The sequence below is a fragment of the Cololabis saira genome, chromosome 22, assembly GCF_033807715.1.
Source record: "Cololabis saira isolate AMF1-May2022 chromosome 22, fColSai1.1, whole genome shotgun sequence".
NCBI lineage: Eukaryota > Metazoa > Chordata > Actinopteri > Beloniformes > Belonidae > Cololabis > Cololabis saira.
In genome coordinates, this window is record NC_084608.1 from 32438513 (window position 1) to 32466012 (window position 27500).

The window sequence follows — 27500 nt, forward strand, 5'->3', positions numbered from 1 at the left end:
ACCTGTACAAATACGAGTCATTTAAAAGACCTGTACAAATACGAGTCATTTAAAAAGACCTGCACAAATACAAGTCATTTAAAAAACCTGCACGAATACGAGTCATTTAATTGACCTGCACGAGTACGAGTCATTTAAAAAACCTGCACGAGTACGAGTCATTTGAATCACCTGTACAAATACGAGTCATTTAAAAGACCTGCACAAATACAAGTCATTTAAAAAACCTGCACGAATACGAGTCATTTAATTGACCTGCACGAGTACGAGTCATTTAAAAAACCTGCACGAGTACGAGTCATTTGAATCACCTGCACAAATACGAGTCATTTAAAAGACCTGCACAAATACAAGTCATTAAAAGTCCTGCACGAGTACGAGTCATTTAAATCACCTGCACAAATACGAGTCATTTAAAAGACCTGCACAAATATTAGTCATTTAAAAGTCCTGCACAAATACGAGTCATTTATAAAAACCTGCACAAATACGAGTTATTTAAAAGACCTGCACTAATACGAGTCATTTAAATCACCTGCACAAATACGAGTCATTTAAAAGACCTGCACAAATATTAGTCATTTAAAAGTCCTGCACAAATACGAGTCATTTATAAAAACCTGCACAAATACGAGTCATTTAAAAGACCTGCACAAATATTAGTCATTTAAAAGTCCTGCACAAATACGAGTCATTTATAAAAACCTGCACAAATACGAGTCATTTAAAAGACCTGCACAAATACGAGTCATTTAAAAAAACCTGCACAAATACGAGTCATTTAAAAGTCCTGCACAAATACGAGTCATTTAAAAGTCCTGCACAAATACGAGTCATTTAAAAGTCCTGCACTAATACGAGTCATTTAAAAAGACCTGCATGAGTACGAGTCATTTAAAAAACCTGTACAAATACAAGTCATTTAAAAGACCTGTACAAATACGAGTATTTAAAAGACCTGTACAAATACAAGTCATTTAAAAGACGTGAGACACCATGACTTGATGCAGCGCTGGAGGAGACGGAGCACGCACCTGTTCAGACTGTCGATACGGACTCCGTGTCTGGTCTCCGTGTGTTTGGAATCCATCTTGATGCTGAACTCTTTATCAAACAGCATCACGAAGGAGATGGCGCCGGAGTCCGGCTTCATGTACAGCAGGAACGAGTCCTTCACCACCAGCCAGCTGCACACAGACACGACTCAGACCAGAACACCTACAGGTGCACAAGTCTCTCTGACAGCGATGGAAAAGGCTGTGAAACCTTGTTCAGGCTCAACTTGAACATAATTGGTTAGTTTGTTTGTTTGGGGTTAGACTCGTAGAGTCCTCTGATCATTGCTGTTAACGCGGCTCACAGAGTTGCATCATGGCCCCGTGGGCCGGGTTTACCCACCGTTTGGACCAGCGGTAGCACATTTTGCTGCGACCGCAGCAGTTCATTCCGGGGATCCGGTGGCCCCCGGACCGCTTCAGCACCATCCCTTCTCTGGAAGACAGAAAGCAAACTTTCTTTTGGTATTTTGAGAAAAGTTTGTCCTTTTGTTCTTCCTTCCTCTCATTTAACTCTCTATTTTAGCTTAATCTTCCCTCATCTTAATTACTGCAACATTGTTTGGGCTTCGACACATTCAACATATATTAAAAAAGGTTTCTCAGAATAATATCACATGCAAACAGATATGAGCCATCTGCTCCCCTTTTCATTAAATATTTATTATTATGCGTCAATAAAATTAACATTTTTCAAACATGTTTATTTATGTTGCAAAATTAAAATTATATACAAGATCTTCCTTCTTCTTTTCATAATTCCGATATTCATTCTTATGCCACAAGGCACAAAGATGATTTTAATTTACTGTTTTGTATAACATGTAAACATCAATCTTTCCCCCACTTGTGGAATTCACTCAATAAATGTCTTAAATCATCACCATCCTTGCCAATATTCAAAAAACATTTAAAGAACTTTCTTATTGTTTCATCTTTGTAGTGTTTATTATTTAATCTAAGTTATATTTTCTTTTGTTTTTTGACTCCCCCTTGTGTAGCTTTTGTTTTGGAAATGGAAAGGATTCTATAGAAGCCACCAGGCTTCTTCCTTTCCTTGCATGTTATTTCAATGTTTTCACATTTATTGTTCAATTTGTCTTATATTGCTAAATAACTAAACTAAACGGCTGATGTGTTTGTCAGTGTGTTGTTCTTACAAGCCCTTTGGTCCGAGGTCGTGGATGAAGGACATCTGACTGACGTCAATGAACTCCATCTGGAAAACAGCAGGAACAAAGGCAGCGGGCTCAACGTTACTGTTTGTCTGTCTTTGATTGTTCTGTTAGGTTCATAGAAAAGAACCCGGACCAATCACAGCGGAGGGGGCGGGGCTTTAGGCCACGACTCGTACAGTTCATCATCAGCATCAAAAACAACCGCGCTGGTTTAGGTTCCTCCTGCCTCGCTGGTTCCGCTCCGGAGGAACCAGACTTAATCAAAGTAGGACAGTAACAATCTGCAGCTTATTTATATCTGAAATAAATGATATATAAAAACAAACAGTGATGCAGGATAGCAACTATATTTGAAATGCGTATTAGGTAACCAATTGGAGTCAATAACCAAAACTACAGTAGAAATATGGAACAACAAGGTTGTTAAAAGATATAAATTTGGGAAAGAGACAAAGATTCTGAGTTGGTTTGCATTTGATTCGAGGTTTGTACCTGGTACGCATAACGGGTTTAAGCAATGGTCTAAAAAAGGCATTACAGCGATATGTACCATGGTGGACGGGGGAAGCTGCAGAGTTTTGAAAAGTTAAGGGATACATTTGGATTAGATGAACATGAACAATATCGATACCAACAAATTAGGGATTACTATGAGAAGGAAATAAAAATTGACACTGATAATGAAGTTACTGATGTTTTTTTGAAAGCTTATGAAGGAAAAACATGTAAAGTAATCTCAACCCTGTACAAAGGTTTGCTGTCATGCAGGAAAACTTCCTCTCTTTATATCCAAGAAAAATGGGAAAGAGTTGAGAGAACGGATAACTGAGGAGGAATGGTTTAATATTTGTAAAACGCAGTTTGAGGACACTAGCTCCAGGATCTGGAGAGAATTCAATTGGAAAAATATAGTTAGATTTGTTATAACTCCAAACATTAGGAAGGAAACTGTATGTAACCAGCAGTGCTGGAGACCATGGAAACATGGATGTGGCCCATAGGCATATTTTCTGGTCTTGACAGAAGAAAATAGGATATTGAGATAAAATATGGCAGGGATTAAGAAAAATAGTAGGATACAAGATTCCCAAATCTTGTAAGATATTTTATTTGGGAAATTCGACACAAGATATAATACAAAAAGAGGATGAATATCTTGTTAAAGCTCTTCTATCAGCAAGTAAAAAAGTAATAACAAGGTTATGGTATAAAGCAGAACCACCAACCGTGGGGGAAGAAATATTTGTAATGGAAAAAATTAAATATAAACTACGATTACAAGAGACACAATTTCAGGAAAAATGGACAGATTATCGAGCACAGCAAGAGGACACCACCATCACCACTGGACAATAAGGACATTGATATGATAATAATTGCTTTGTGAAGTAAAACCTGAAACTGTAATTGTTGACGGAATTTTCATTAAAAAAAATTAGTTAAAAACAAAAAAAAAAAGGAAATAGGTATTTAATAAGATATACAACATTACGGGACATTTAACAATGCCGCGGCGGCAGCCTACCGTAGCGTGGTAGTTCCGGTACATTGGCGTCCTGAGCAGCTTGTTCAAGTAATCTTCCAGTTGTTTCTGGAAAAAACTCATTAATGAAAACACTGCAAAAACTCAAAATCTTAACAAGAATATTTGTCTTATTTCTAGTTAAAATGTCTCATTTTTAGTAAAAAAAAATCTCATTACACTTAAAAAAAAAAAAAAATTTAAACAAACAAAAAATCACTGGAAAAAACTACAATTTTCACCTGTTTCAAGTAGATTTTCACTTAAAATAAGTACAAAAAATCTGCCAGTGGAACAAGATTTTTTTGCTTGTAATGAGAAGATAAATCTTGTCCCACTGACAGATTTTTCTACTTATTTCAAGTGAAAATTGACTTGAAACAGGTGAAAATTGTAAAATAAGTTATTTTTCTGGTAATGACTCTTGTTTTAAGTGTAATGAGATTTTTTGACCAAAAATGAGACATTTTAACTAGAAATAAGACAAATATTCCTGGAAAGATTTTGAGTTTTTGCAGTGCATCTCAGGTGAAGACGGATCAGATCCAGCGGGCGGCGGGGGGGGGCGCGTACCCTTCGACTGGAGACCTGGTCTTCCCTCCCCAGCTCCTCCCCCCCTCCTCTGGGGAGGGTGGGCATGTCCCTGGACTCGCTGGTCACCGTCTTCCTCTTCACCGTGTGACTGAGTGGAAACGCAGAAGCCGTGAGAAGGTCGTCGGCCCGGCATGGACCCGGCGGCGGCGGCGGGAGCAGCTTACCTGCGCGACGGCAGCGGCAGCCTCATGAAGGTCTTGTAGGTCCTCAGCTCCCGGTGCAGCTCCATGAAGTGCTTCTCCTTCTTCTTCACCAGCCACGTGAACTCGCCGTGCCTCAGCTCGATCTTGTACATGGCCGGCATGGACTGCAGCAGGCAGAGGCCCGGTTAGTGGATCACATGTGGGGTTCCTCAAGGGTCTATTCTCGGACCGCTTCTATTCAACATCTATAGGTTACCCCTAGCTCAGATTATGGAACATCACAACATTTCCTACCATACTTATGCCGATGACACACAGCTCTATATTTCAGTGTCACCACATGACTACAGTCCCCTACTCTCATTGAGTAACTGTATTCACCAAATCAATGAGTGGATGTGCCAGAATTCTCTCCAGCTAAATGCAGAAAATACAGAGGTGATCATTTTTGGGCCTAAAAATGAAAGGGAAAAGATCAGCATTCACCTTGGCTCCATGTCATTGACAGCTACGAATCAAGCCAGAAATCTTGGTGTTATTATTGACTCAGACCTGAACTTCAACAGCCATCTAAAGTTTATCACTAAATCTTCCTATTACCACCTAAAAAACATTGCTAGAATTAAGGGGATTCTGTCTAAACAAGACATGGAAAAACTTATTCATGCATTCATTTTCAGTAGTGCAATGGCATCTTTACAGGCCTTAACAAGAAATCTATCAGGCAGCTGCAGCTGATCCAGAACGCTGCTGCCAGAGTCCTTACAAACACCAGGAAACTGGACCATGTTACACCGGTCATGAAATCACTACACTGGCTTCCAGTGAGTCAAAGGTTTAAAATCTTCCTGCTGGTCTACAAAGACCTGAATGGTCTTGGACCAAAATACATGGTTGATCTGTTAGTTCCTATGAAGCTCCCAGACCCCTGAGGTTCATCTGGATCTGGTTTGTTGTGGTTCCAGAACCAGAACCAAGCAAGGTGAGGCAGCGTTCAGTTATTCTGCTCCTCACCGGTGGAACAAACTTCCTGTAGACCTGAGGTCTGCTCCAACTGTAGATCCTTTAAATCAGGATAAAAACATTACTGTTTACTGAAGCGTATGCTTAAATTAAATACTTACCTGCTGTACTCTACTGCCCTTACTTTTTAAAAACTTGTGCTTTTTATTATTTTACCTCTTTTCTTATCATTTTATTTCATTTTATTTGTTATTTACTGTTTAATTGTGTCTTGCCGCTTTTAAGGTTGATGCAAAGCACTTTGAATTACCTTGTGTTGAATTGTTCTGCACAAATAAACTTTGCCAACAACCACAGAACCAGCCGCTCTACCTTGTTGACGCTCCTCTGCGTGGTGACGTTGAAGCGGTCCTGAGCCGAGGTGAACCGCTCCACCTCCAGGATCTTGGCGGTGATGGGGGAGGACAGGAAGACCTTGGCCTCAGCCTCCTTGAACCCCACGGTGTTGTAGATGGCAGTGAAGGCCAGCCGCTCAGCTTCAGGGGGGGAAACACAGGTTCAGATTTCAGATAACACCAGGACAGGGCGAGCGTCAGCGCGGCGGCGGAGGATACCTGGTGGGCCGGCGTCCGTGGTGTCGTACTCGCCGTCGCCCAGGTCCAGTTCCCGGGTGTCCAGCTTCTCCATGATGCCGGTCATGTCGTTAGCTACCAGCTGCAGGGTGCTGGAGCTCGGCTCAGTCTGACGCAGCATGGTGAGCACTGACGCGGAGCCAAGGGCTCACCTGGAGGGACAGGTGAGGAGACACAGCTGGAATAAGTCAAAGGTGAACATCAAACCTGAGTCTATACCAGTGCTGTGCATGAACGAGTTCAAATGAACGCGTTCATTGAACACATTCATTTCTGTGAGAACGTTGAACTGAACGCAACATATTTGCAAATAAAGAATGTGAACTTCACCAACTGGAATTTTAATTATAGAGGGAATGCGCATGACGTCACAGATGCAACTTCACAGCGGGTTTCGCCCACTGAGTGTCAGAAAGACTGAGTGTCAGAAAAACTGAGTGGCAGCGTAAACTTTCAGTTTGAGCAACTGGAAAACATCTCAAATGGGAAAGAGCTGTTGTGCGATCGACTGTACTCATAGATTTAGCAAGAAAGTTATCGTTTTACAGACTGCCGAAAAATAAGCCTAAAGGCTGATTTATGGTTCTGCGTTACACCAACGCAGAGCCTACGGCGTAGGGTACGTGGTGACGCGCACCGTAAGGTGTGCGTCACCACGTACCCTACGCCGTAGGCTCTGCGTCGATTTAACGCGGAACCATAATTTAGGCTTAAGAGAGACAAATGGATTGCTGCAATTCGCAGAAACAATGGATTCCAGACACCAAAACGTGGATTTGCGGTTCCCATTTTGTATCAGGTAATGTTGGATTTTTGGGTAGCTAACGTTAAACGGTCAAATCATAAAGTTCCGTGTCCTCATCACTTTAATTTCTACAACAAATCCTGCCTTGAAGTCGGACCAAGCGTCAAGACTTTTGTAAGCCTTCAAGCTTTGCTTCGTGTATTTCCCCGGCGTAGAAATTAAGTACATATAAATATCAGGAAACTGGATTCGTGGCCAAATATTTATGTCCATGGACCACTGGTTCTTGGTAACTGTACCAAATATTAATGTCCATGGACCACTGGTTCTTGGTAACTGTACCAAATATTAATGTTCATGGACCACTGGTTCTTGGTAACTGTACCAAATATTAATGTCCATGGACCACTGGTTCTTGGTAACTGTACCAAATATTAATGTTCATGGACCACTGGTTCTTGGTAACTGTACCAAATATTAATGTCCATGGACCACTGGTTCTTGGTAACTGTACCAAATATTAATGTTCATGGACCACTGGTTCTTGGTAACTGTACGGGTCAATGTGAAGTCCAACTGCCTTTAATTTAAGCCGATAATCGGCTGTTATCTCGACTTCTCCACTAGTTGCAGCTGTTTTTACCACTCAGTGTGAGTAAGGGGGCGTAAGTGGAGAAGTGACGTCAATACATACCCTCTATTCAGATTATGTGAGTTTCAGCTTCACTGTTTAGGTCCAACTATTACGGAATACATTTCACCAGCGGGCGGCACATTTAAAATACGACTTCACACTATATTACCCACAATGCAGTGCACACACTAGCATAATAACGGGCACCATCTCCATGGCAACGGTGGTCCGAGTCCGGTGCAGTCTTTACACGACCAGTGAAGAGAGAGACGACGCAGACGCAGCGTCAGCAAGACATCAGATGATGATCCGCTTATCATTATCTTCAGGAATTTTACACATCGTCTCCCAAAGAGTCCGACGGTAGAAATCTAACCTTTCTGTGCAAATTATTTCCACCTGCGCTGAGAAAATAAGTCAGAGCGTCTGCCTCGTCAACTTCACATTTGAAACGTCATGTGGAGTTAAAGCATCCGTCCAGTGTGATAAAAAAAATGTGCAAGTCCTTGACAATCAAACAAAGTGATCAGGAAAGACCAAGAACACCCAACAGCCCCAAACGACTCCAGTCACTGCTGCTCCTTCAGGGGGTTGATTTACCTGCAACAGGTAGACAAACTGATAATGGACTATATTGCTGATTTACAGCCTCTGAGTAAAGTTGAAAAGCCACTAGGACAAACATGATTGTATACGGTGAACAGTTTTAGGATAGGGGGGCGTTTCATTCGTACTTTGAAATAGTTCAAAGTGAAAATGGTGAACTATGAACGTGAACTGTTCATTTTTAAACTATGTGAACTGAACTTTGAACTAGTTTATGAGAAGTGTGAACTTGCACAACACTGGTCTATACTTACAACCCTGTTAGCCTTCTACCTGTCGACCAGGTAACCGCGACTGATGGACGTAACAACACAAATAAAGGCCCGGACGAGCCCCCGAGGCATTAATGTTCAACTGCACTGCAGTCGAAGTTTCACTTCTTATTAACCGCAGGACAAAAAAAAACAACCTTTCTTTGTGCCAAAGATTATTAACTTTTTATTGTATTTTTCTGCACTTATTGTTCAGACCGCATTGTGAACATTTTAAATCTCACACATCTTTGCATCATTTATAAATGATGTCCCAAACTCAGTTGCATAACTTCAGCGGATCATTTCTGGGAGCACTGGGAGCACTGGGAGCACTGGGAGCACTGGGAGTGCTGCAGCCCCGGGTTGCCAGTTCCTGCCATTATAAGTGACCTTGGGCTTGTTTGTTCATGACGTGGCTCCAAAACGTCCATTCAAGAGTGTTTGATTATTATTACTGGAGGAACTGTATTTAAGCTGTGGGGATAAAGTTTAGCAATTACAGGACTGTCTTAGAAAATTAAAATATTGTGATAAAGTCCTTTATTTTCTGTAATGCAAAAATGTCATACATTCTGGATTCATTACAAATCAACTGAAATATTGCAAGCCTTTTATTATTTTAATATTGCTGATCATGGCTTACAGAAACTTACTTAAGAAAACTCAAATATCCTATCTCAAAAAATTTGAATATTCTGGGAATCTTAACCTTAAAATGTAAACCATTTTCAGCTATATTAAAATAATAAAAGGCTTGCAATATTTAATTTTAAGTTGAATCCAGAATATATGACATTTTTTATTTATTTTTTAATTGCATTACAGAAAATAAAAGGACTTTATCACAATATTCTAATTTTCTGAGAAAGTCCTGTAAAAGAAACCGAAGCGCCGCCGGCGTCTCTGCGTCCTGATGACAGATTTTCTGTTGTCATTGAGAACGTAGGTTCTAGTTTGATCTCTGAACATCCATTCAGTCTTTTTGTCTGCGTATTTATTTGACTAATATTAGACGTAAATTACTTTTACTATTCGTACAAGAACATGAAGTCTGGACCAGAACGACGAGAAAAGCAAAGCATCTGCAGGGCAGAAGTACGGACTCGACAAAAAAAGAATATCAATATCGATATCTATCAACAGAACCCAATTCTTGGTTGCTGCTCTAAAAGCTTCAGGTGTGGAGGTTCAGGTGAGTGTGTGGAGGTTCAGGTGTGGAGGTTCAGGTGTATGACTGGATGTTACTGAGGATACGAGCTGATAAGTGTTATTGATTCCAGGCGGTTTGATCTGCAGCTCCCAGCTTTTATCTCTGTGCCGCCTGCAGTCGGCTCTCATCACATTCATGTATCTGGGTCAGTTTACGTGCTGCTACCCCCCCCCCTCACCCCCAGTCCACACCCACATGTCAAGGAATGCAGCTGAACACCAGTCTTTGTTTTCCTGCTCCTCCTCTGCTAATCCTCGTCTGGATGAGCATCTGATGTGATGGGAGGCGGCGAGCGACTAGAGACGGAGCGGCGGCGGCAGAAACTGGGTAAAAGGGGAAGCTGGAAAGACGAGTGAAGGGAGATGAATAGAGACGTGCAGGGAGACGAGGATATCCATCTTTTCCTGGCAGGAAGCAGCTAAATATCAACCGATTGATTCTGTAGTCTGCTGCTGGCGGCCAGCTCACTTGATGAGCTCAGTTTCACCGTTTCAGCAGCAGGTTCCAGAGGATCCTGAGGGAAATATCCGGCTCCTCAGAGCCACTTCATTCACTAATCTGTCTCCAAACGCGTCTGCCGGCCGTTTTCTGATCTACTGGTACCATGCAGGAGGTTTTAAGACCCAAATCTGCCTGAGCAAGGATCTCAGAGTCTCTGCAGCGTTCCCGTCTGCACCCATGGCTGAAACGCATTTACATGAATACAAATACGTGTTTATACAAGTAAAGACATTTACATGATTTACAGTTAGGAAACATTTCACTCGGATGTCTGTGGGGCAGTAACTGTTTATGAGGAGAAGCTGCTCTCATGTCCTGATGTTCAGAGAGAGATGCAGCAGACACTAGAAGTTTATCTCTTTTCATGTCCAAGATCTACTGACTTTAAATCCAAAGTCATCCGTCTCTCAGATTTCCTCAAATAGGACTTCCCAACACCAATTTCCACATTTTATAGCTTCCTCAGAGTAAATATTACCCAGAACCAAGCTGCACTTAACCCTGGCGTCAGGAACATAAATCTACCTGAGAGAGAAACGATCAAAGTCGTCATTCATGGGACCAAAGTCGCCAGAATCCGTCAAAGTCGACCAAAGTCCCCGAAAACGATCAAAGTCGTCATTCGTGGAACCAATGTCGCCAAATTCGGTCAAAGACGACCAAAGTCGTAAGAAACTATCAAAGTCGACCACTTCTGAGACCAAAATCGTCAAAAACTATCAAAGTCGTCATTTCTGGGACCAAAGTCGCCAGAAACGATCAAAGTCCATCATTTCTGGGACAAAAGTCGCCAGAAACGGTCAAAGTTGTCATTTCTGGGATCAAAGTTGCCAGAAACGATCAAAGTCGATCACTTCTGGGACCAAAATCGTCAAAAACTATCAAAGTCGTCATTTCTGGGACCAAAGTCGCCAGAAACGATCAAAGTCCATCATTTCTGGGACAAAAGTCGCCAGAAACGGTCAAAGTCGTCATTTCTGGGACAAAAGTTGCCAGAAACGGTCAAAGTTGTCATTTCTGGGATCAAAGTTGCCAGAAACGATCAAAGTCGATCACTTCTGGGACCAAAGTCGCCAGAAACGGTCAAAGTCGTCATTTCTGGGATCAAAGTCGCCAGAAACGATCAAAGTCGACCACTTCTGGGACCAAAATCGTCAAAAACGATCAAAGTCGATCACTTCTGGGACCAAAGTCGCCAGAGACGATCAAAGTCGATCACTTCTGGGACCAAAGTCGCCAGAGACGATCAAAGTCGATCACTTCTGGGACCAAAGTCGCCAGAGACGATCAAAGTCGATCACTTCTATGCTCCGCTATGCGGATTCCTTTGTTCCGTCTGCCATAAGGCTGCTAAATGCAAAATGAAACTTTAAGTTTTCTTGCTATGAACAACTGTGAACTATAAAGTATTTGCATTCTGCTCTGCTGTGCTGTCACTGGTCGTGGATGTTGGCCGTTTGGTGTATTATGTGTTGTTGCTATGGACAGGCCGACTGTATTTTTGCCCTTTGGGATTAATAAAGTATTCTGATTCTGATTCTGACTTCTGGGACCAAAGTCGCCAGAAACGATCAAAGTCGATCGCTTCTTCTTCAGGGCCGCTCGGTGGCGCAGGGGGTTAAATAAGCGGCTCATACGCCGAGGCTACAGTCCTCCTGCAGCGGTCGCAGGTTTGAATCCCAGCCTGTGCACCTTTGCTGCATGTCATCCCCATTCTCTCTCTCTACCCCCTTCCTGTCTGCAACTTCAATAAAGGGCCACTAAAGCCACAAAAGGTCGATCATTCCTGGGACCAAAGTCGCCTCGGATGGATTCCTTCAGTCTCCCAAGAGAACCGACCCCGCAGCATTGCCGACACGAGTACGGCAGCAGTGCTACGCCAAATGTTTGCAGAGCAAAACCCAAAAGTGAGAACCAAAATCCAGAATCTGAGCAGCAACAAACCCTCTTCATCGTCACTCTTCCACCTTCTCCCTTACCTAATTTCTCCACAAGCTCTAAACCAATCTCCGTCTTTCCCAGTTGTGTTTTCTTTTTTCTTTTTGTGGTTACAACTCTGAAACGAGTGTCAATCTGCAGCAGGGGGGCAAGACATCAGGATCCAGCAGCTCATTGGCTGCTGAATGACTCATGACGCCAGCTCCACCTGAACTGGATTTAATTCAAGTTTGTGGGTTTGTGGCGAGCATGGCGCCTACGTAGATTCACACCTCTGCACCCCGACCGTCTCCTGTTGGGAAGCCGGCAACACAAACACGCTTGAGCTCCGGGTCCGAGCAGATCCTGGTCCCTGCAGCACGAACCTCCTCTGCAGGGGTTTAGATTGCAGTCTGCCAGCACTGAGGACGTTTCCACGCCCTCCAACATCTGGAAGGAGGCCAGTCCTGCAGCTGTGGAGAACCGGGGTTGACGAGCTGCAGACGCTCCGGTGTGGAGCCGCAGACACTCCGATGTGGAGCTCCGGGGGTCAAATATTTGTGTTTTCCAGCTTCTTTCTTGGCAACGCAGCAGTCAGGGAGAAGCTGCACTTCCTGTTAACGTCTCTCAGTTCAAGCTAATGCTAAACAGATCCGGAGGCTGGTCGCACCCGAGGCCAGAGCTATGTTTGCGCATGCAAACCTGGAGCTGGGTGTCGGTTCCCGGGTGTCGCGCCGCTTTGCATCTTCTTTGGAAAAACGTTTGAGGTCTAATAATAGCCAGGACCAGACCTCTGGTGGTGCAGGCCGGACCTTTAACCCGGTTCTGGGGGGAAACGCAGAGCTTTCTGACATCCACCTGCATCAGCCCCCCCCCCATGCATCTGTCCAACCCCCCCCTCCCCTCCACCTGCATCTGTCCACCGCCGTATCTAAAATGATTAATGCTGCCGGGCTGCGTGTGTTGGACTCAGCCGGCAGCACTCACCGTGATTGGTCCCCCCCTCCCCCCCAGGTAGGTGATGATCACACACAGACACACACACACACACACACACACACAATGTGTACCAGCAGGATAGATGGACTTTGGGAAACAGCAAAGATCCGGTGACGACTACTGACTACTGACCACCGACTAGTGACCACCGACTAGTGACCACCGACTAGTGACCACCGACTAGTGACTACTGACTAGTTACCACCGAATGAATGCAAATACGTGTTTATACAAGTAAAGACATTTACATGATTTACAGTTAGGAAACATTTCACTTGGACGTCTGTGGGGCAGTAACTGTTTATGAGGAGAAGCTGCTCTCATGTCCTGATGTTCAGAGAGAGATGCAGCAGACACTAGAAGTTTATCTCTTTTCATGTCCAAGATCTACTGACTTTAAATCAAAAGTCATCCGTCTCTCAGATTTCCTCAAATAGGACTTCCCAACACCAATTTCCACATTTTATAGCTTCCTCAGAGTAAATATTACCCAGAACCAAGCTGCACTTAACCCCGGTGTCAGGAACATAAATGTACCTGAGAGAGAAACAATCAAAGTGTCATTTCTGGGACCAAAGTCGACAGAATCGGTCAAAGTCGACCAAAGTCGTCAGAAACGATCAAACTCCATCATTTCTGGGACCAAAGTCGCCAGAAACGGTCAAAGTCGTCGATGTGGAGCTGTAGACGCTACCAACAACTAGTGACCACCGACTAGTGACTAGTGACCACGACTAGTGACCACGACTAGTGACCACCGACTAGTGACCACCGACTAGTGACCACCGACTAGTGACCACTGACTAGTGACTACTGACCACCAACTAGTGACCACCAACTAGTGACCACCGACTAGTGACCACCGACTAGTGACCACCGACTAGTGACTAGTGACCACCATCTAGTGACCACCGACTAGTGACTACTGACTAGTGACTACTGACTAGTGACTAGTGACCACCGACTAGTGACTACTGACTAGTGACTAGTGACCACCATCTAGTGACCACCGACTAGTGACCACCGACTAGAGACCACCGACTAGTGACCACCGACTAGTGACTACCGACTAGTGACTAGTGACCACCATCTAGTGACCACCGACTAGTGACTACTGACTAGTGACTAGTGACCACCATCTAGTGACCACCGACTAGTGACCACCGACTAGAGACCACCGACTAGTGACCACCGACTAGTGACTACCGACTAGTGACCACCGACTAGTGACTAGTGACCACCATCTAGTGACCACCGACTAGTGACTACTGGATAGTGACCACCAACTAGTGACCACCGACTAGTGACCACCGACTAGTGACTGACTAGTGACCACCGACTAGTGACCACCGACTAGTTACCGACTAGTGACCACCGACTAGTGACCACCGACTAGTGACCACTGACTAGTGACCGACTAGTGACCACCGACTAGTGACCACCGATTAGTGACCACCGACTAGTGACTACTGACTACTAATGACCACCGACTAGTGACCACCGACTAGTGACTACTGACTAGTTACCACCGACTAGTGACTACTGACCACTGACTAGTGACCACCGACTAGTGACTACCGACTAGTGACCACTGACTAGTGACTGACTAGTGACCACCGACTAGTGACTACCGACTAGTTACCACCGACTAATGACTGACTAGTGACCACCGACTAGTGACCACCGACTAATGACTGACTAGTGACCACCGACTACTGACTACTAGTGACCACCGACTAGTGACCACCGACTAGTGATTACTGACTAGTGACCACCGACTAGTGACCACCGACTAATGACTGACTAGTGACCACCGACTACTGACTACTAGTGACCACAGACTAGTGACCACTGACTAATGACTGACTATTGACCACTGACTAGTGACCACCGACTAATGACCACCAACTAGTTAAAACCGACTAGTTACCACCGACTAATGACTGACTAGTGACCACCGACTAATGACTGACTAGTGACCACTGACTAGTGACCACCGACTAATGACCACCAACTAGTTAAAACCGACTAGTTACCACCGACTAATGACTGACTAGTGACCACCGACTAATGACTGACTAGTGACCACCGACTAGTGACCACCGACTAATGACTGACTAGTGACCACCGACTACTGACTACTAATGACCACCGACTAGTGACCACCGACTAGTGACCACCGTCTAGTGACCACCGTCTAGTGACTACCGACTAGTGACCACCGACTAGTGACCACCGACTAGTGACCACCGACTAATGACTGACTAGTGACCACTGACTAGTGACCACCGACTAATGACTGACTAGTGACCACCGACTAGTGACCACCGACTAATGACTGACTAGTGACCACTGACTAGTGACCACCGACTAATGACTGACTAGTGACCACCGACTAGTGACCACCGACTAGTGACCACCGACTAATGACTGACTAGTGACCACCGACTAGTGACCACCGACTAATGACTGACTAGTGACCACTGACTAGTACCACCGACTAGTGAACACCAACTAGTTACCACTGACTAGTGACTACCTACTAGTGACCACCGACTACTGACTAGACAGTGTCCAGTCAGGTGCTTTGGTCTCACCTGGCAGATATCTGACTCTGTGTGCAACAGCGGCGCCGGGCCGGACCTGCCGGTCCTGCTGCCCGTTTCCAGATCGGTGAACGTCGTGATGAATCATTTCACTTAAACGGATCATCTCAGGATTAAACAGCAACTTTTCCCGTGATACAAGCCGACATTTATACCAGATTTTATTAACGTTTGCACCGAGGCGGTGATGAAAACGCAACGCCTGAGGCTTGATCTCCGAAACTCTCCAACCTGAGTAAAACCTCTGTTCCTCCCTCAGCTGCTGGAGATAATAAAAGCACGTTTGAGAGACTGAAGAGTCTCAGATTAAAAGGACTTTAGGCTTCAGCGTTGTTGAAATCCTGACCTGAGGTCAAAGTTAGAAGCTGCAAACAGGCTGACCTACTGACCTGAGCAGGGGGGGGGTCACCGAGCATCCTCAACAGCTCCATCACGAGTCCTGCCTCTCCTCCTCCCACCTCCACGCAGCGCCGTCCTGCAGACGTCTGAGGACCGACTGAAACTGCAGCTGCAGAGCCGACGGAGGTGGGAGGGGCTCAGCCGGACTCGGCCAATCGGAGGAGTGGGCCGGACTTCCCCTCAGGACTACCTGCGGGTGTTAAAGGGGCAGCCGGTTCAGGTGTCTGCCCAGGATAAAGTGACCAAACTGGAGACGCCGGTGGGTCATGTGACGCCCCAGGGTGGCAGAAGACCCGAGGTTCGGTTCATACCTGCCGGAGGAGCAAGTGGGCGGAACAAAGAGGACGGCCGAGGACTAAAGAACCGCGCCCGTTACTTTATCAGTGAAAGGAAGGTGTTTTGAAAGTTTCTCGCAGCACAATTAAACTTTTCCCACGTTGGAATTTCCTCTGAAAAGCTCCACTGAAATATAACTGATCACTTTTTCGGTGTTTCAGCGCTTCCACGTGTGATGTCATAGTTGTCCAGCTCTTCTTATACACATGTTGCATCGGGCCTGAACCGGTTTTAAAAGGGACTTGGAATCGAACCCACTGAGCCTAAATGTGCAGAACTTCCTTTTTGCCACTTTAAACATGTTTAAAACGGTAATCGTTAAGATTTGAGAGTTTCAATCCAACAATAATTCTGGCTTCAGTTTATTTTTAAATTCATCCGTGTCTTAAACAGTTTTAATGCATCTAACCTCTGATGGCAGGCAGGAGAAAATAAAAATAATATTTTAGAGGAGGAAGATTTTTTTTTCATTATGCACTTGGAGAAAAAAGTCGAAATGTCGAGAAAAAAGTCGAAATGTCGAGAAAAAAGTCGAAATGTCAAGAAAAAAGTCGAAATGTCAACTTTATTCTTGAAATTGTATTTCAACATTAATCTCGAAATTCCGACTTTTTTCTAGACATTTTGACTTTTTTCTCGAAGTGCACAATAAAAAAAAATCTTTCTCCTGCATGGCCCTAACACTCTTCCGTACATATCATTCCAATTATTTTTGTTTTTACTTTTAGTGACTCTATAGCGATACCCCGTCCGACCACATGAAGCAGCATGTCTCAAGAAAGTTCATGTGTCAGTTCCTTTGCAGTTCCTCCACTGACCACTAGAGGTCTTTGTTTTTTATTTACAACCATTTTGGTCTCAATCTATGGAACGCTGAAACAGTCAAAATTAAATAAATAATTAATTAAATCATTGAATGAATGTACAATGAAATAAATAAAATTGGAAATACATAATTATACAATGTATTTAATATACAATTAAATAATTAAATGTATCATTAAATAATTAAATGATGAATATATTTAATTGGATATACATTAGTTTAAATAAATTCATGATGTGCTTCAGCCAATGCAGGAACCATGAAATAATTAAATATATATCCAATGAAATTTAATTATTCAATGACATAATTATTTAATTGTATATTAAATAAATTATATATTTATGTACTTCCAATTTATTTCATTGTACATTTATTTAATGATTGAATTAATTAATTATTTATTTAATTTTGACTGTTTCAGCATTCCATATCAATCGTTTAAGTGACTGTAATATTTGATTTAGCCGTCGAAGCAACATGCTAAGCGGTTTTTCCCGCTGTAAACATCGTACGGCGGCGCTGCAGATGTTTCGTCAGGGTTCGGCTGAAGGAACTGGGAGCAAAACTTTGATTGAGGTATGGTGGGCGTGTTCCCGTCGCCTCTCGACCAGCCGGCTCAGTCAGACCAACAGAACCGTGACCCCCATGTGGCCTGGAGTGGCATCGGTTCTGGTTTTAACAGTTGTTGTGAAATCCTGGAACTAGTTCAGACATTTGTGTGGCTGCATTCAGAGCGGCGTCCTCCCTCCGAAGCAGGTCCGGACACGAGGAAGATCACGCGTGCTGAACGGATCCGCCCTCGTCCCGGTTGAACAGGTCGGACCGGCGCCAGCGTGGCCGGGCCAAGCCGGAGGCCCGAGCGGCTCCTCGTCGACTCGTTGTTGACATTCCAGAGGAGGACCGGAGCGCTCAGACAACCACCCGCCCCCCCGGCCGCCGGGACAGAACCTCCTTCTGGACCTGATCCACTTCCAGACCTAAAAACGCCATATTTACCGCCAGGAACACGTCTGGTTGATTCAAACATAAAACCATCAAGTTATGAAACTAAAAAATAAGCATTCACAATTCAGCCAAACTAATTTCTAGGGATTTTTGTTTAACTCCAGTAAAATAAGTAGAAGATAGGGATGGGCAGTATGGACTAAAAAATGTATCACGATCATTTCTGGCATTTATCCCAATAACGGTAAAAAAAATACCAATACAAAAACGTGATCAACAGGAATTTTTTTTTTTCCTCTTTCTTTCTTTCTTTCTTTCTTTCTTTCTTTCTTTCTTTCTTTCTTTCTTTCTTTCTTTCTTTCTTTCTTTCTTTCTTTCTTTCTTTCTTTCTTTCTTTCTTTCTTTCTGGCTCATATCTTTCTTTCTTTCTTTCTTTCTTTCAGGCTCATATCTTTCTTTCTTTCTTTCTTTCTTTCTTTCTTTCTTTCTTTCTTTCTTTCCTTCTTTCTTTCTTTCTTTCCTTCTTTCTTTCTTTCTGGCTCATATCTTTCTTTCTTTCTTTCTTTCTTTCTGGCTCATATCTTTCTTTCTTTCTTTCTTTCTTTCCTTCTTTCTTTCTTTCTGGCTCATATCTTTCTTTCTTTCTTTCTTTCTTTCTGGCTCATATCTTTCTTTCTTTCTTTCTTTCCTTCTTTCCTTCTTCCTTTCAGGCTCATATCTTTCTTTCTTTCTTTCTTTCCTTCTTCCTTTCAGGCTTATATCTTTCTTTCTTTCTTTCTTTCTTTCTTTCTTTCTTTCCTTCTTTCTTTCTTTCTGGCTCATATCTTTCTTTCTTTCTTTCTTTCTTTCTTTCAGGCTCATATCTTTCTTTCTTTCATCATCATTTTTACCACAAGATGACAAATTCTTACCGTGGGGAATTTTTTGGACGGTATATCGTGAACGGTAAAATATCGCCCATTCCTAGTAGAAAACATTCAATAATGTGTATTTTTGAAGGTTCTCCACCTTAATATGGTCCCATATTCAAAGTTAAATGGCTGCACAAACATTTTTGGGTAGGGCAACAAACCTAATGGATGAACTCATATATAATTTAAAGCCACTATATGTAGTAACTCCACTGCCGACCAGACAGGGGCCTAAAGCCTGTCTGTGCCGTTTAGGCCCAGACAGTAACGTGCACCTGACTGGGACGACCAAGGTGCCACATCCAGGTGCAGCTTCTCTACCGACCACCGGGGGCGTGGTCTTTTGACCAATGGCTCGCTGTGATTGGTGGGTTCCCATCTGCACCCGTTTAGCTGTGAATATAGACCAAAGAGCGTTTGGTTTTGTCTTAACAGACAGCTGAAACTGGCGGCCAGAGCTTAGCCAAGCCCACAGTCGGACGCCGCTATCTCATTTCCACTGGCTGAGCCGGCTGTCAATCAAAAGGCCACACCCCCTATTGGTAAAATAAGTGTATTTTAAAAAAAATGAGCTGATGTGATTCAAAACAAAAATGAAATTTAACAATAAAGCGTTACAACAGGGATGTTTATTTGGACGTTACTCAGCATGTTATTGGTTTCTGATCATATTTAACAGTTAATAGCGTCCGAAGGGCTGCAGACGTCGTAGAAAACAGAGAAACAAGGTGAGGAAAGTCGCCGGAGCGTGTGAAATATCGTCTGCATCTGTGACAAAACAGCCAGCGGTGAAAACATGGAGCGGCAGACGACTGACGACGTCATCAAACCACCGAGAAAACTCCTTCGGAGATCTGGATGATCAATATGTGACCAATATTAGTGTCACTGCCGGGCCTCAGCTCGCCTCAGATCCATCAGCGTCCTGGACGGACACTTGGAGGGTGGACAGGTACCAGCTCAGCCCGATGTGGTCGGATGATGGACTGAATGTTTAATGAAGCTTAAACAGACTGTGTTGATCCGTTATTGTGATTTTGATATTGTGATCTGGATTCAGGTCTTGTCATAGCACTGAGTCCGCCTTATTAACGGTGCACAATGATATTGCACTCTCTTGATGCCAAGTGCCCATAGGCGCCGGAAGTGGGGGTGCGGCAGGGGCTGCAGCACCCCCTGGTGGCGAAAGTTGAAAAATTGTAATGACAATAAAAGTAAGCCACATTTAAGATGAAGGCTGAATATAGGGGTAATTTTAATTAAAAGTCACACCCCCCTGGTCTGCGGACCGCACAGGTGATCAGAACCGCAATGCATTATGTCGTTGTAAACATCCGCATTTTTGTCAGCCAATTACAAATGCACAGCCAGCAGCGCTCCTTTCAAAACACAACACAAAGCTCCAAGTCAAGACCAAGATGGATATACGTTCATTTTTTAAACCAAAAGAGAAACAGACACAAAACATTGCCGAAGCTGCTGCCAACAGTTGTGCTGCAGTGAGTCGGAGGAGAGCGACTGCACCGCTGCACCGCCTGCAGCCACCGCGTCAGCGACCCCCCCAGTGTCTAACACCGGCTCACCTGATGGTGCAGCCGGCCATATGAGCAGCGATGACCCGGGAGGAGGAGGAGACTACACTGCCAGTAATATTAGTCAAATTATGCTCAAATCATTGTTACGCAACTGTTTTGGGTGAAAAAAACCCTCAAAGTTTTAGAGGATTCCTCCCTGTATATATGTGAGAAAGTGAGCAACCCCTCCCCTTCTCACGTCACCGGACTTTTTTAATGTGTGTGGCAGGGTGGAGGATTGGGCGTGGTCTGCGGGGGAGCAGCACACAGGTGTACCTGGTTCTGCTGATTGTGCCCACCTGTGCCCAATCAACCTCCCCACCCTGCCTGGCTTCATAACCAGTGGCTGCATACCAGAAAGGAGCTGCTGAGTGGAGGTAGCTTGCTGAGAGGCTATGCTCAATGTGCCATTTTTTAGAATATTGATTTTGCCTTCGCCTGTATGTCTTTGTGCTTTTTTGCATACAATAAAAAGCCTTATTTTTTGGCATTCCACGCTCTGCGGGGTCTCTCCTTTACACCTCATCACCCAGGTCTAGTTTGCCTGATCCCCTTGTACGTGGGGAGGCCGCTCTGGTGCCTCACAATATAGCTTCACCAAATATTTCAGTCACCCGCCGCCTACGTGACTATGATAATAATTATAGTCATGTTCCTTTTTTACTGTAGATGGTTGGTTCGCTATGTTTTGGTAAAGCTTGTGCGCACTGTCAGTTGTTCTTCATGCAGGGGAGGGGCAAGTGATTTCTTAAGGGAGAACCCCCGCACCCCGCACCCCCTGGCAAAAACGTCTTCCTGCGCGCCTGCAAGTGCCCTGTTGTTTTAGTACTAATAGATCTCACAGCAGCATTTGATACAGTGGACCACACAGTCCTCCCGTCACGCCTGAACAATTATGTTGGCCTTCTGTACTCGAGTGGTTTACATCGTATTTGTCTGATAGAATCTTTTCTGTGATGATTGGTGACTCCTGCTCCTCCAGTGCCTCTCTCAAGGTTCTATTCTTGGTCCAATTCTTTTCTCTCTATACATGTTACCACTTGGGTCTATTACAGCCAGGCACAACGTATCATTTCACTCTTACGCGGATGATCTGCAAATCTATCTGCCATTGAAGCCCAGAGATACCGATGCAGTTCCCTGCTAGCATGTGTTGCTGACATCAAGCAGTGGTTGGCCCAGAACTTCTTACTTAAACGAGGAAAAAACGGAGTGCATTGTGTTTGGGGAAACTGTGACAACTAGCTTTGGTGCCTTGTCCTCTTCTTTCAGTCCTTATGTCAGAAATCTGGGTGTGATTTTTGATAGTTTTTTCAAATTTGACAAGTTGATAATGTTGTTAGGACAAGTTTTTATCAGTTACGCCTCCTAGCCAAAGTGAAATCTTTTTTAAATTGTCACGACCTGGAGAAGGCTGTTCATGCTCTAATCAGCTCCAGATTAGACTATTGTAATGCTCTATATGTTGGCGTCTCCAAGTCCTGTATTAGCCTTCAGCTAGTGCAGAACGCAGCTGCCCGTCTTTTAACTAACACTAAAAGACGTGAGCACATGACTCCGGTCCTCTATTCACTCCACTGGCTTCCTGACCTGGGCCTTTTTAAATCAAAGCTGAAAACCTATTTATTCAAAAAGGGTTTTAATACACAGTCGTGTGGTGACACATTTATTCTATTTATTTTTTGCTCCATCTTATGATTGTATGTTGTATTTCTGTATGTTTGATTCTGTAAAGCACTTTGGCTCAACTAGAGGTGGCTGTAAAGGGCTATATAAATAAAGTACATTTACATCTACATTTACATTTTAGAAATGCAAACAGAAAAACCAGATCGATCCAAGACGATGATCCGCTTTTCCTCCCGTCAGATTTTCACCTGAATCAAAATCCCCATCCTCCTGTGATGTCGGGTGGTTTGTGCTGCTTCTGCCTGGATGACTCAGCGAAAAATACACAATTTAAAAAAATAAAACCATAGAACTAACTGCCTCCTTACTGATGGCATCAAACCCCCGGGAGGAAGTGATTCCCCCTGAACTAGATGACGAGATGAAGCTGCGCTCTGCTGCCACCTGGTGGTCAGACCCGGAACTGCATCAGCTCATGACGTTTCAGGCCATTTTACTGTCAAACGTCAGATTTACTGCTTTCAAAAGGTGGGAGATGGGAAAGAGAGATGCACCGATCAGGATGTTGTGAGCCGATCACCGATCTCCTAAATCAGTATCTGCCGTTCCCAATATTGCTGATCAACGATCACAGCGGGAAATCCATAAATTCTTCAATATTGTTGTCTCATGCACACGACACTGACATTGTATTATTAGGTATAAAAATTAGATGAGATGAATTGACTGTTTTATTTCAGGCTAGGGCTGGGCGATATGGACCAAAAGTCATATATCAATATTTTCTAGCTGAATGGCGATACTCGATACATATCGATATTTTTTCTGTGCCTTAATTGGGGTTTCCCCCAAAGCCTTGAGGCATAGCATATCTGTTAGCTTCATTTTTTCTGAGGCTAACCCTTAAAAAAAACAGTCAGTTTTAATACAAAGCCTCGTGCCAAATGTCACACAGGTTCCTTTATTAACAGGGGTCTGCACAATATCAAAATGTATAAAACAAATGAAATAAAAATAAACTGCCTGCATATATATAATAAAAAGGCTTCTTGAATAAAATAAAACAAATATCCCTTTCCTGCATAATAATTAAATTAAAATACCCTGTGCAATTAATACAATGTAGACAGTAACAGACTTTTCCACTGAGGTTGACAGTTGTGCAAAAAACAAAACATTTGTGCAAATCTCAAATAAAACATTCAAGTCAATTTGTCACAAAATAAGCTATATCAAAATCGTAAAAAAAAAAAAAAAAAAATGTCATAATCGATATTGTCTCGTACCATATCGCGTTTGAAAATATATCGATATATATTAAAATCTTGATATATCGCCCAGCCCTATTTCAGGCTGAGGCAAAGTGCAACATTTCAGCCACTAGAGACTCTTAGAGATGATTTAGACTCAGCTTACAAAGAGAAAGTGTAGTTTACTAGCTTAAGCTTTCCTGTGGTAATAATTATGTACAACAACAACATGTGCACCAACACACACAACACCAAATATTTCACTCTCTTAGAGTTGATGAAAGTTTTAAACTATAAACCTTAGTTTTCCTGTGGAAAAAGGAATTAAATCTTAAAATAAAAAATTAATTATGAATTATTAAGCTTTGCAAAAGCTTTAGCGATAGCATCCACCGCCTGTGAGTGAAGCACAACTCTTTAGACTAGAACTGCAAATGTCACTTGTGAAGCGACTGACACGATTGTCGTCCTGCATGAGGCTTTGGATGTGACTGTATATAGTCTGGTATAACTCCGGGGGACATTCATCAGTGAAATATTAACGACGCTGCAGCATGTAGTGGGATCCAAGCAGCCAACGACGCGGCTAAACCCCATGTCTTCTACAACGACAAACGGCCGATGATCAAGAGTATGAATCCATTACCTTACGATGTAGTTCTTGTTGTTGATGTTGTTTATAGGTCTCTGTTACAGGTGAGTTAGCGGCGTTGCTCCTGTTCTTTCTCTGCCTTAGCGGCAGCCAACTTTGGCAACTCAATATACTCCTTCGTGTGAGAAACTTTCAAATGTCTTATCAGCTTCGTTTTGTTGAAATAGTTTCATAACATTCCTCCTCGGGGTATTTCCTTTGGACACAGCTTGCAAACTGCAAATTTGTTCTTCTATTCGGACATTTTAAAACTCGGCCTTGGGACACTTGAGTCCGAGATGTGGGAGCGACGCGGGTTTGTTGTTGTAAACGTCATCAGATCGGCTTTGAACTATTATTTTTAGAACTGCAATGAAAACCGATAGGAGCATTATCATCCGATACCGATCGGTTGCCGATCGATCGGTGCATCTCTATAAAAAGGTATGTTCTTTGAAAGAAGAGAACTTTAAAGAATATAAAAACTTGTTTTTCTGCGTGTTGAACACTGGAATCACTTCAGGACACGTCTGCACCTGATTCTAGTTTCTGCAGCAAAGATCCGTCGCTCCAAGCGGCTTATGTGAGTTATTCAGAGTCCGGTTTGCTTCCTCCTCCGGCTGAAAAGCCCGTCGGTCTGGTTCAGGTGGAGGAGGAAAACTCTCGGTGTTACGAAAGCAGGAACTGAACAACAACAGTAAAACAATGAGGCAGGAAGTGGTCCTGTTGTATAAACATCACCTTGTTCTGATCCCAGAGTAAACGCAGGTATCGGTACCGGTCCTCGGGTCTCAGCACCATCCCTTACCCAGGAAGTTAAATAATAATAATAAAACTAACAGGAGCATCTGTGATAACATTCATACGGTTTAAATCCAACAGGCCTCTAAACCTCTGAACCTTTCTGCAAACTGACTTCTGCAATGTTGCACGATCATCCTGTTGCGTCACCGCGGCAACCGCCGTGGCGGCTGAACTCCTGCCTTCACGTGAGAACCGGCTCAGTGAAAGGCATCATGGGTAAAGATGTGTCTGCATCGTCAGGTTCAGACTCTAAAACCAACAAGCATCCATCACCGGCAGGCTCCGCCCCTCAGACACCGGCGCCGGTTCTGGTCCTCACGAGTGATGTAAACCGGGCCGGAGGCGCTTTCAGGCTGACGACACGTCGTTGTGTCACTCGAGGATGTTGCTGATGTCGCCTGTAGCAACTCCAGAAACTTCCTCCTTAGTGCTCTGCAGCAAGGCATGACACCAGGCCCCGCCTCCCAGCAGTCCATCACATGAAGGAGGCGTGTCCGTCATGACGGAGGCCCCGCCTCCCATCAGTAGGAATGGGCGATACTTTACCGTTCACGATAAACCGTCAAAAAAATTCCCCACGGTAAGAATTTGTATCTCACGGTAAAAACGATAAATTCCCATTGATGACGTTTTTGTGTAAAACTGATTTATGGTTCTGCGTTAAATCCACGCACAACGTACGTGAAGGAAGGAAGGAAGGAAGGAAGGAAGGAAGGAAGGAAGGAAGGAAGGAAGGAAGGAAGGAAGGAAGGAAGGAAGGAAGGAAGGAAGGAAGGAAGGAAGGAAGGAAGGGAGAAAGGAAGGAAGGAAAGGGGAGAAGGAAGGGAAAAAAGAAGAAAGAAAGAAAGAAAGAAAGAAAGAAAGAAAGAAAGAAAGAAAGAAAGAAAGAAAGAAAGAAAGAAAGAAAGAAAGAAAGAAAGAAAGAAAGAAAGAAAGAAAGAAAGAAAGAAAGAAAGAAAGAAAGAAAGAAAGAAGAAAATTCCCATTGATGATGTTTTTGTGTAACAAACATGGCGGAAGGCGGATCTGAGAGCGAGATAGATTTATAGTTAAAAATATGACGTTGATTTGGTATTTTTTTTTTATCGTAATTTTGTATCGTTATGGGGATAAATGGCAGGACGCCCATCCCCGCCTCCCACCAGTCGTCACATGAAGGAGGCGCGTCCGTCATGATCAGGGGTCGGCAACCCAAAATGTTGAAAGGACCAAAAACACAAAAAACAAATATGTTTGGAGCCGCAAAAAATGAAAGTTTTGTATAAGCCTTAGAATAAAGGCAACACATGCTGCATGAATCTATATTAGTTATAACTGGAGGTGATTTTTTTTCCTCATCATGCACTTCGAGAAAAAAGTCAAAATGTCGAGGAAATAGTCAAAATTTCATGAAAAAAGTCTAAATGTTGAGAAAAAGGTCGAAATGTTGAGAAAAAAAGTTGAAATGTCGAGAAAAAAAGTTGAAATGTCGAGAAAAAAAGTCGAAATCTCGACAAAAAAGTCGAAATGTCGAGAAAAAAGTCGAAATGTCGAGGAAAAAAGTCAAAATTTCGAGAAAAAAGTCAAAATGTCGAGAAAAAAGTCAAAATGTCGAGATCAAAAAGGAAAGGAAAAAGGAAGAAAAAGGTTGTTTTTTTTTTTGTTTTTTTTTAAAAAGAGGAAAAAATAAGAAAAAAATAGAAAAAAAAAGGTCAAACATTTTTGAAAAGGCTCCAGGAGCCACTAGGGCGGCACTAAAGAGCTCTGTAGCCGTGGGTTGCCGACCCCCGGGCATGATGGAGGCCCCGCCTCTCATCAGTCGCCACATTAAGTAGGGCTGGGCGATATATCGAGATTTTGATATATATCGATATATTTTCAAACGTGATATGGTATGAGACAATATCTATTTAAAAAAAAATACAAAAAAAAATTAAGATTTTGATATAGCTTATTTTGTGACAAATTGACTTGAATGTTTTATTTGAGATTTGCACAAATGTTTTGTTATTTGCACAACTGTCAACCTCAGTGGAAAAGTCTGCCTGTTACTGTCTACATTGTATTAATTGTACGGTGTATTTTAATTTAATTGTTATGCAGGAAAAGGGATATTTGTTTTATTTTATTCAAGAAGCATTTTTATTCTATATATGCAGGCAGTTTATTTTTATTTCATTTGTTTTATACATTTTGATATTGTGCAGACCTCTGTTAATAAAGGAACCTGTGTGACATTTGGCATGAGGCTTTGTATTAAAACTGACTGTTTTTTTAAGGGTTTGCCTCAGAAAAAATGAAGCTAACAGAGATGCTATGCTATAATGCTTTGGGGGAAACCCCAATTATGGCACAGCAAAAATATCGATATATATCGAGTATCGCCATTTAGCTAGAAAATATTGATATATGCCCTAACATGAAGGAGGCGTGTCCATCATGACTCTAGTCCTCTGACTCCTGACAGCATGACTCAACCCAGAATGCACTAGTCCAACCAGTCGCACAAGAAACCGCTTGTGAGCTCAATCAGCTCGGACACGTTTGGCATTTACTCTCATTTACTCTCATTTACTGCCAGCAGCAGCTGAACCGCTGGAAGAGAGCAGAGCAGGACGCAGCAGAAACCACCCTATAAATTCACAATCTGGTCC

General features: G+C 43.2%; 1 protein-coding gene across 2 annotated transcripts in view; it reads right to left on the reverse strand.

Annotated features, from left to right (window-relative positions):
• The window catches only part of pld1b (phospholipase D1b), a 60529-nt gene that overhangs the window by 27377 nt on the left and 5652 nt on the right, over positions 1–27500 (reverse strand). The window contains exons 1-9 of one of the 2 annotated variants that reach the window (XM_061713632.1): positions 15949–16036; positions 6070–6239; positions 5828–5991; positions 4514–4656; positions 4329–4437; positions 3759–3824; positions 2216–2274; positions 1399–1491; positions 1035–1187 (exon numbers count right to left, since the gene is read on the reverse strand). In XM_061713632.1, the coding sequence (XP_061569616.1) occupies positions 1035–1187; positions 1399–1491; positions 2216–2274; positions 3759–3824; positions 4329–4437; positions 4514–4656; positions 5828–5991; positions 6070–6208 (926 nt within the window). In that variant the 5' untranslated portion in view covers positions 6209–6239; positions 15949–16036. Of the gene's footprint in view, positions 1–1034; positions 1188–1398; positions 1492–2215; positions 2275–3758; positions 3825–4328; positions 4438–4513; positions 4657–5827; positions 5992–6069; positions 6240–15948; positions 16037–27500 lie in introns of those variants that run through there. The other variant, XM_061713631.1, reaches the window with a different exon arrangement.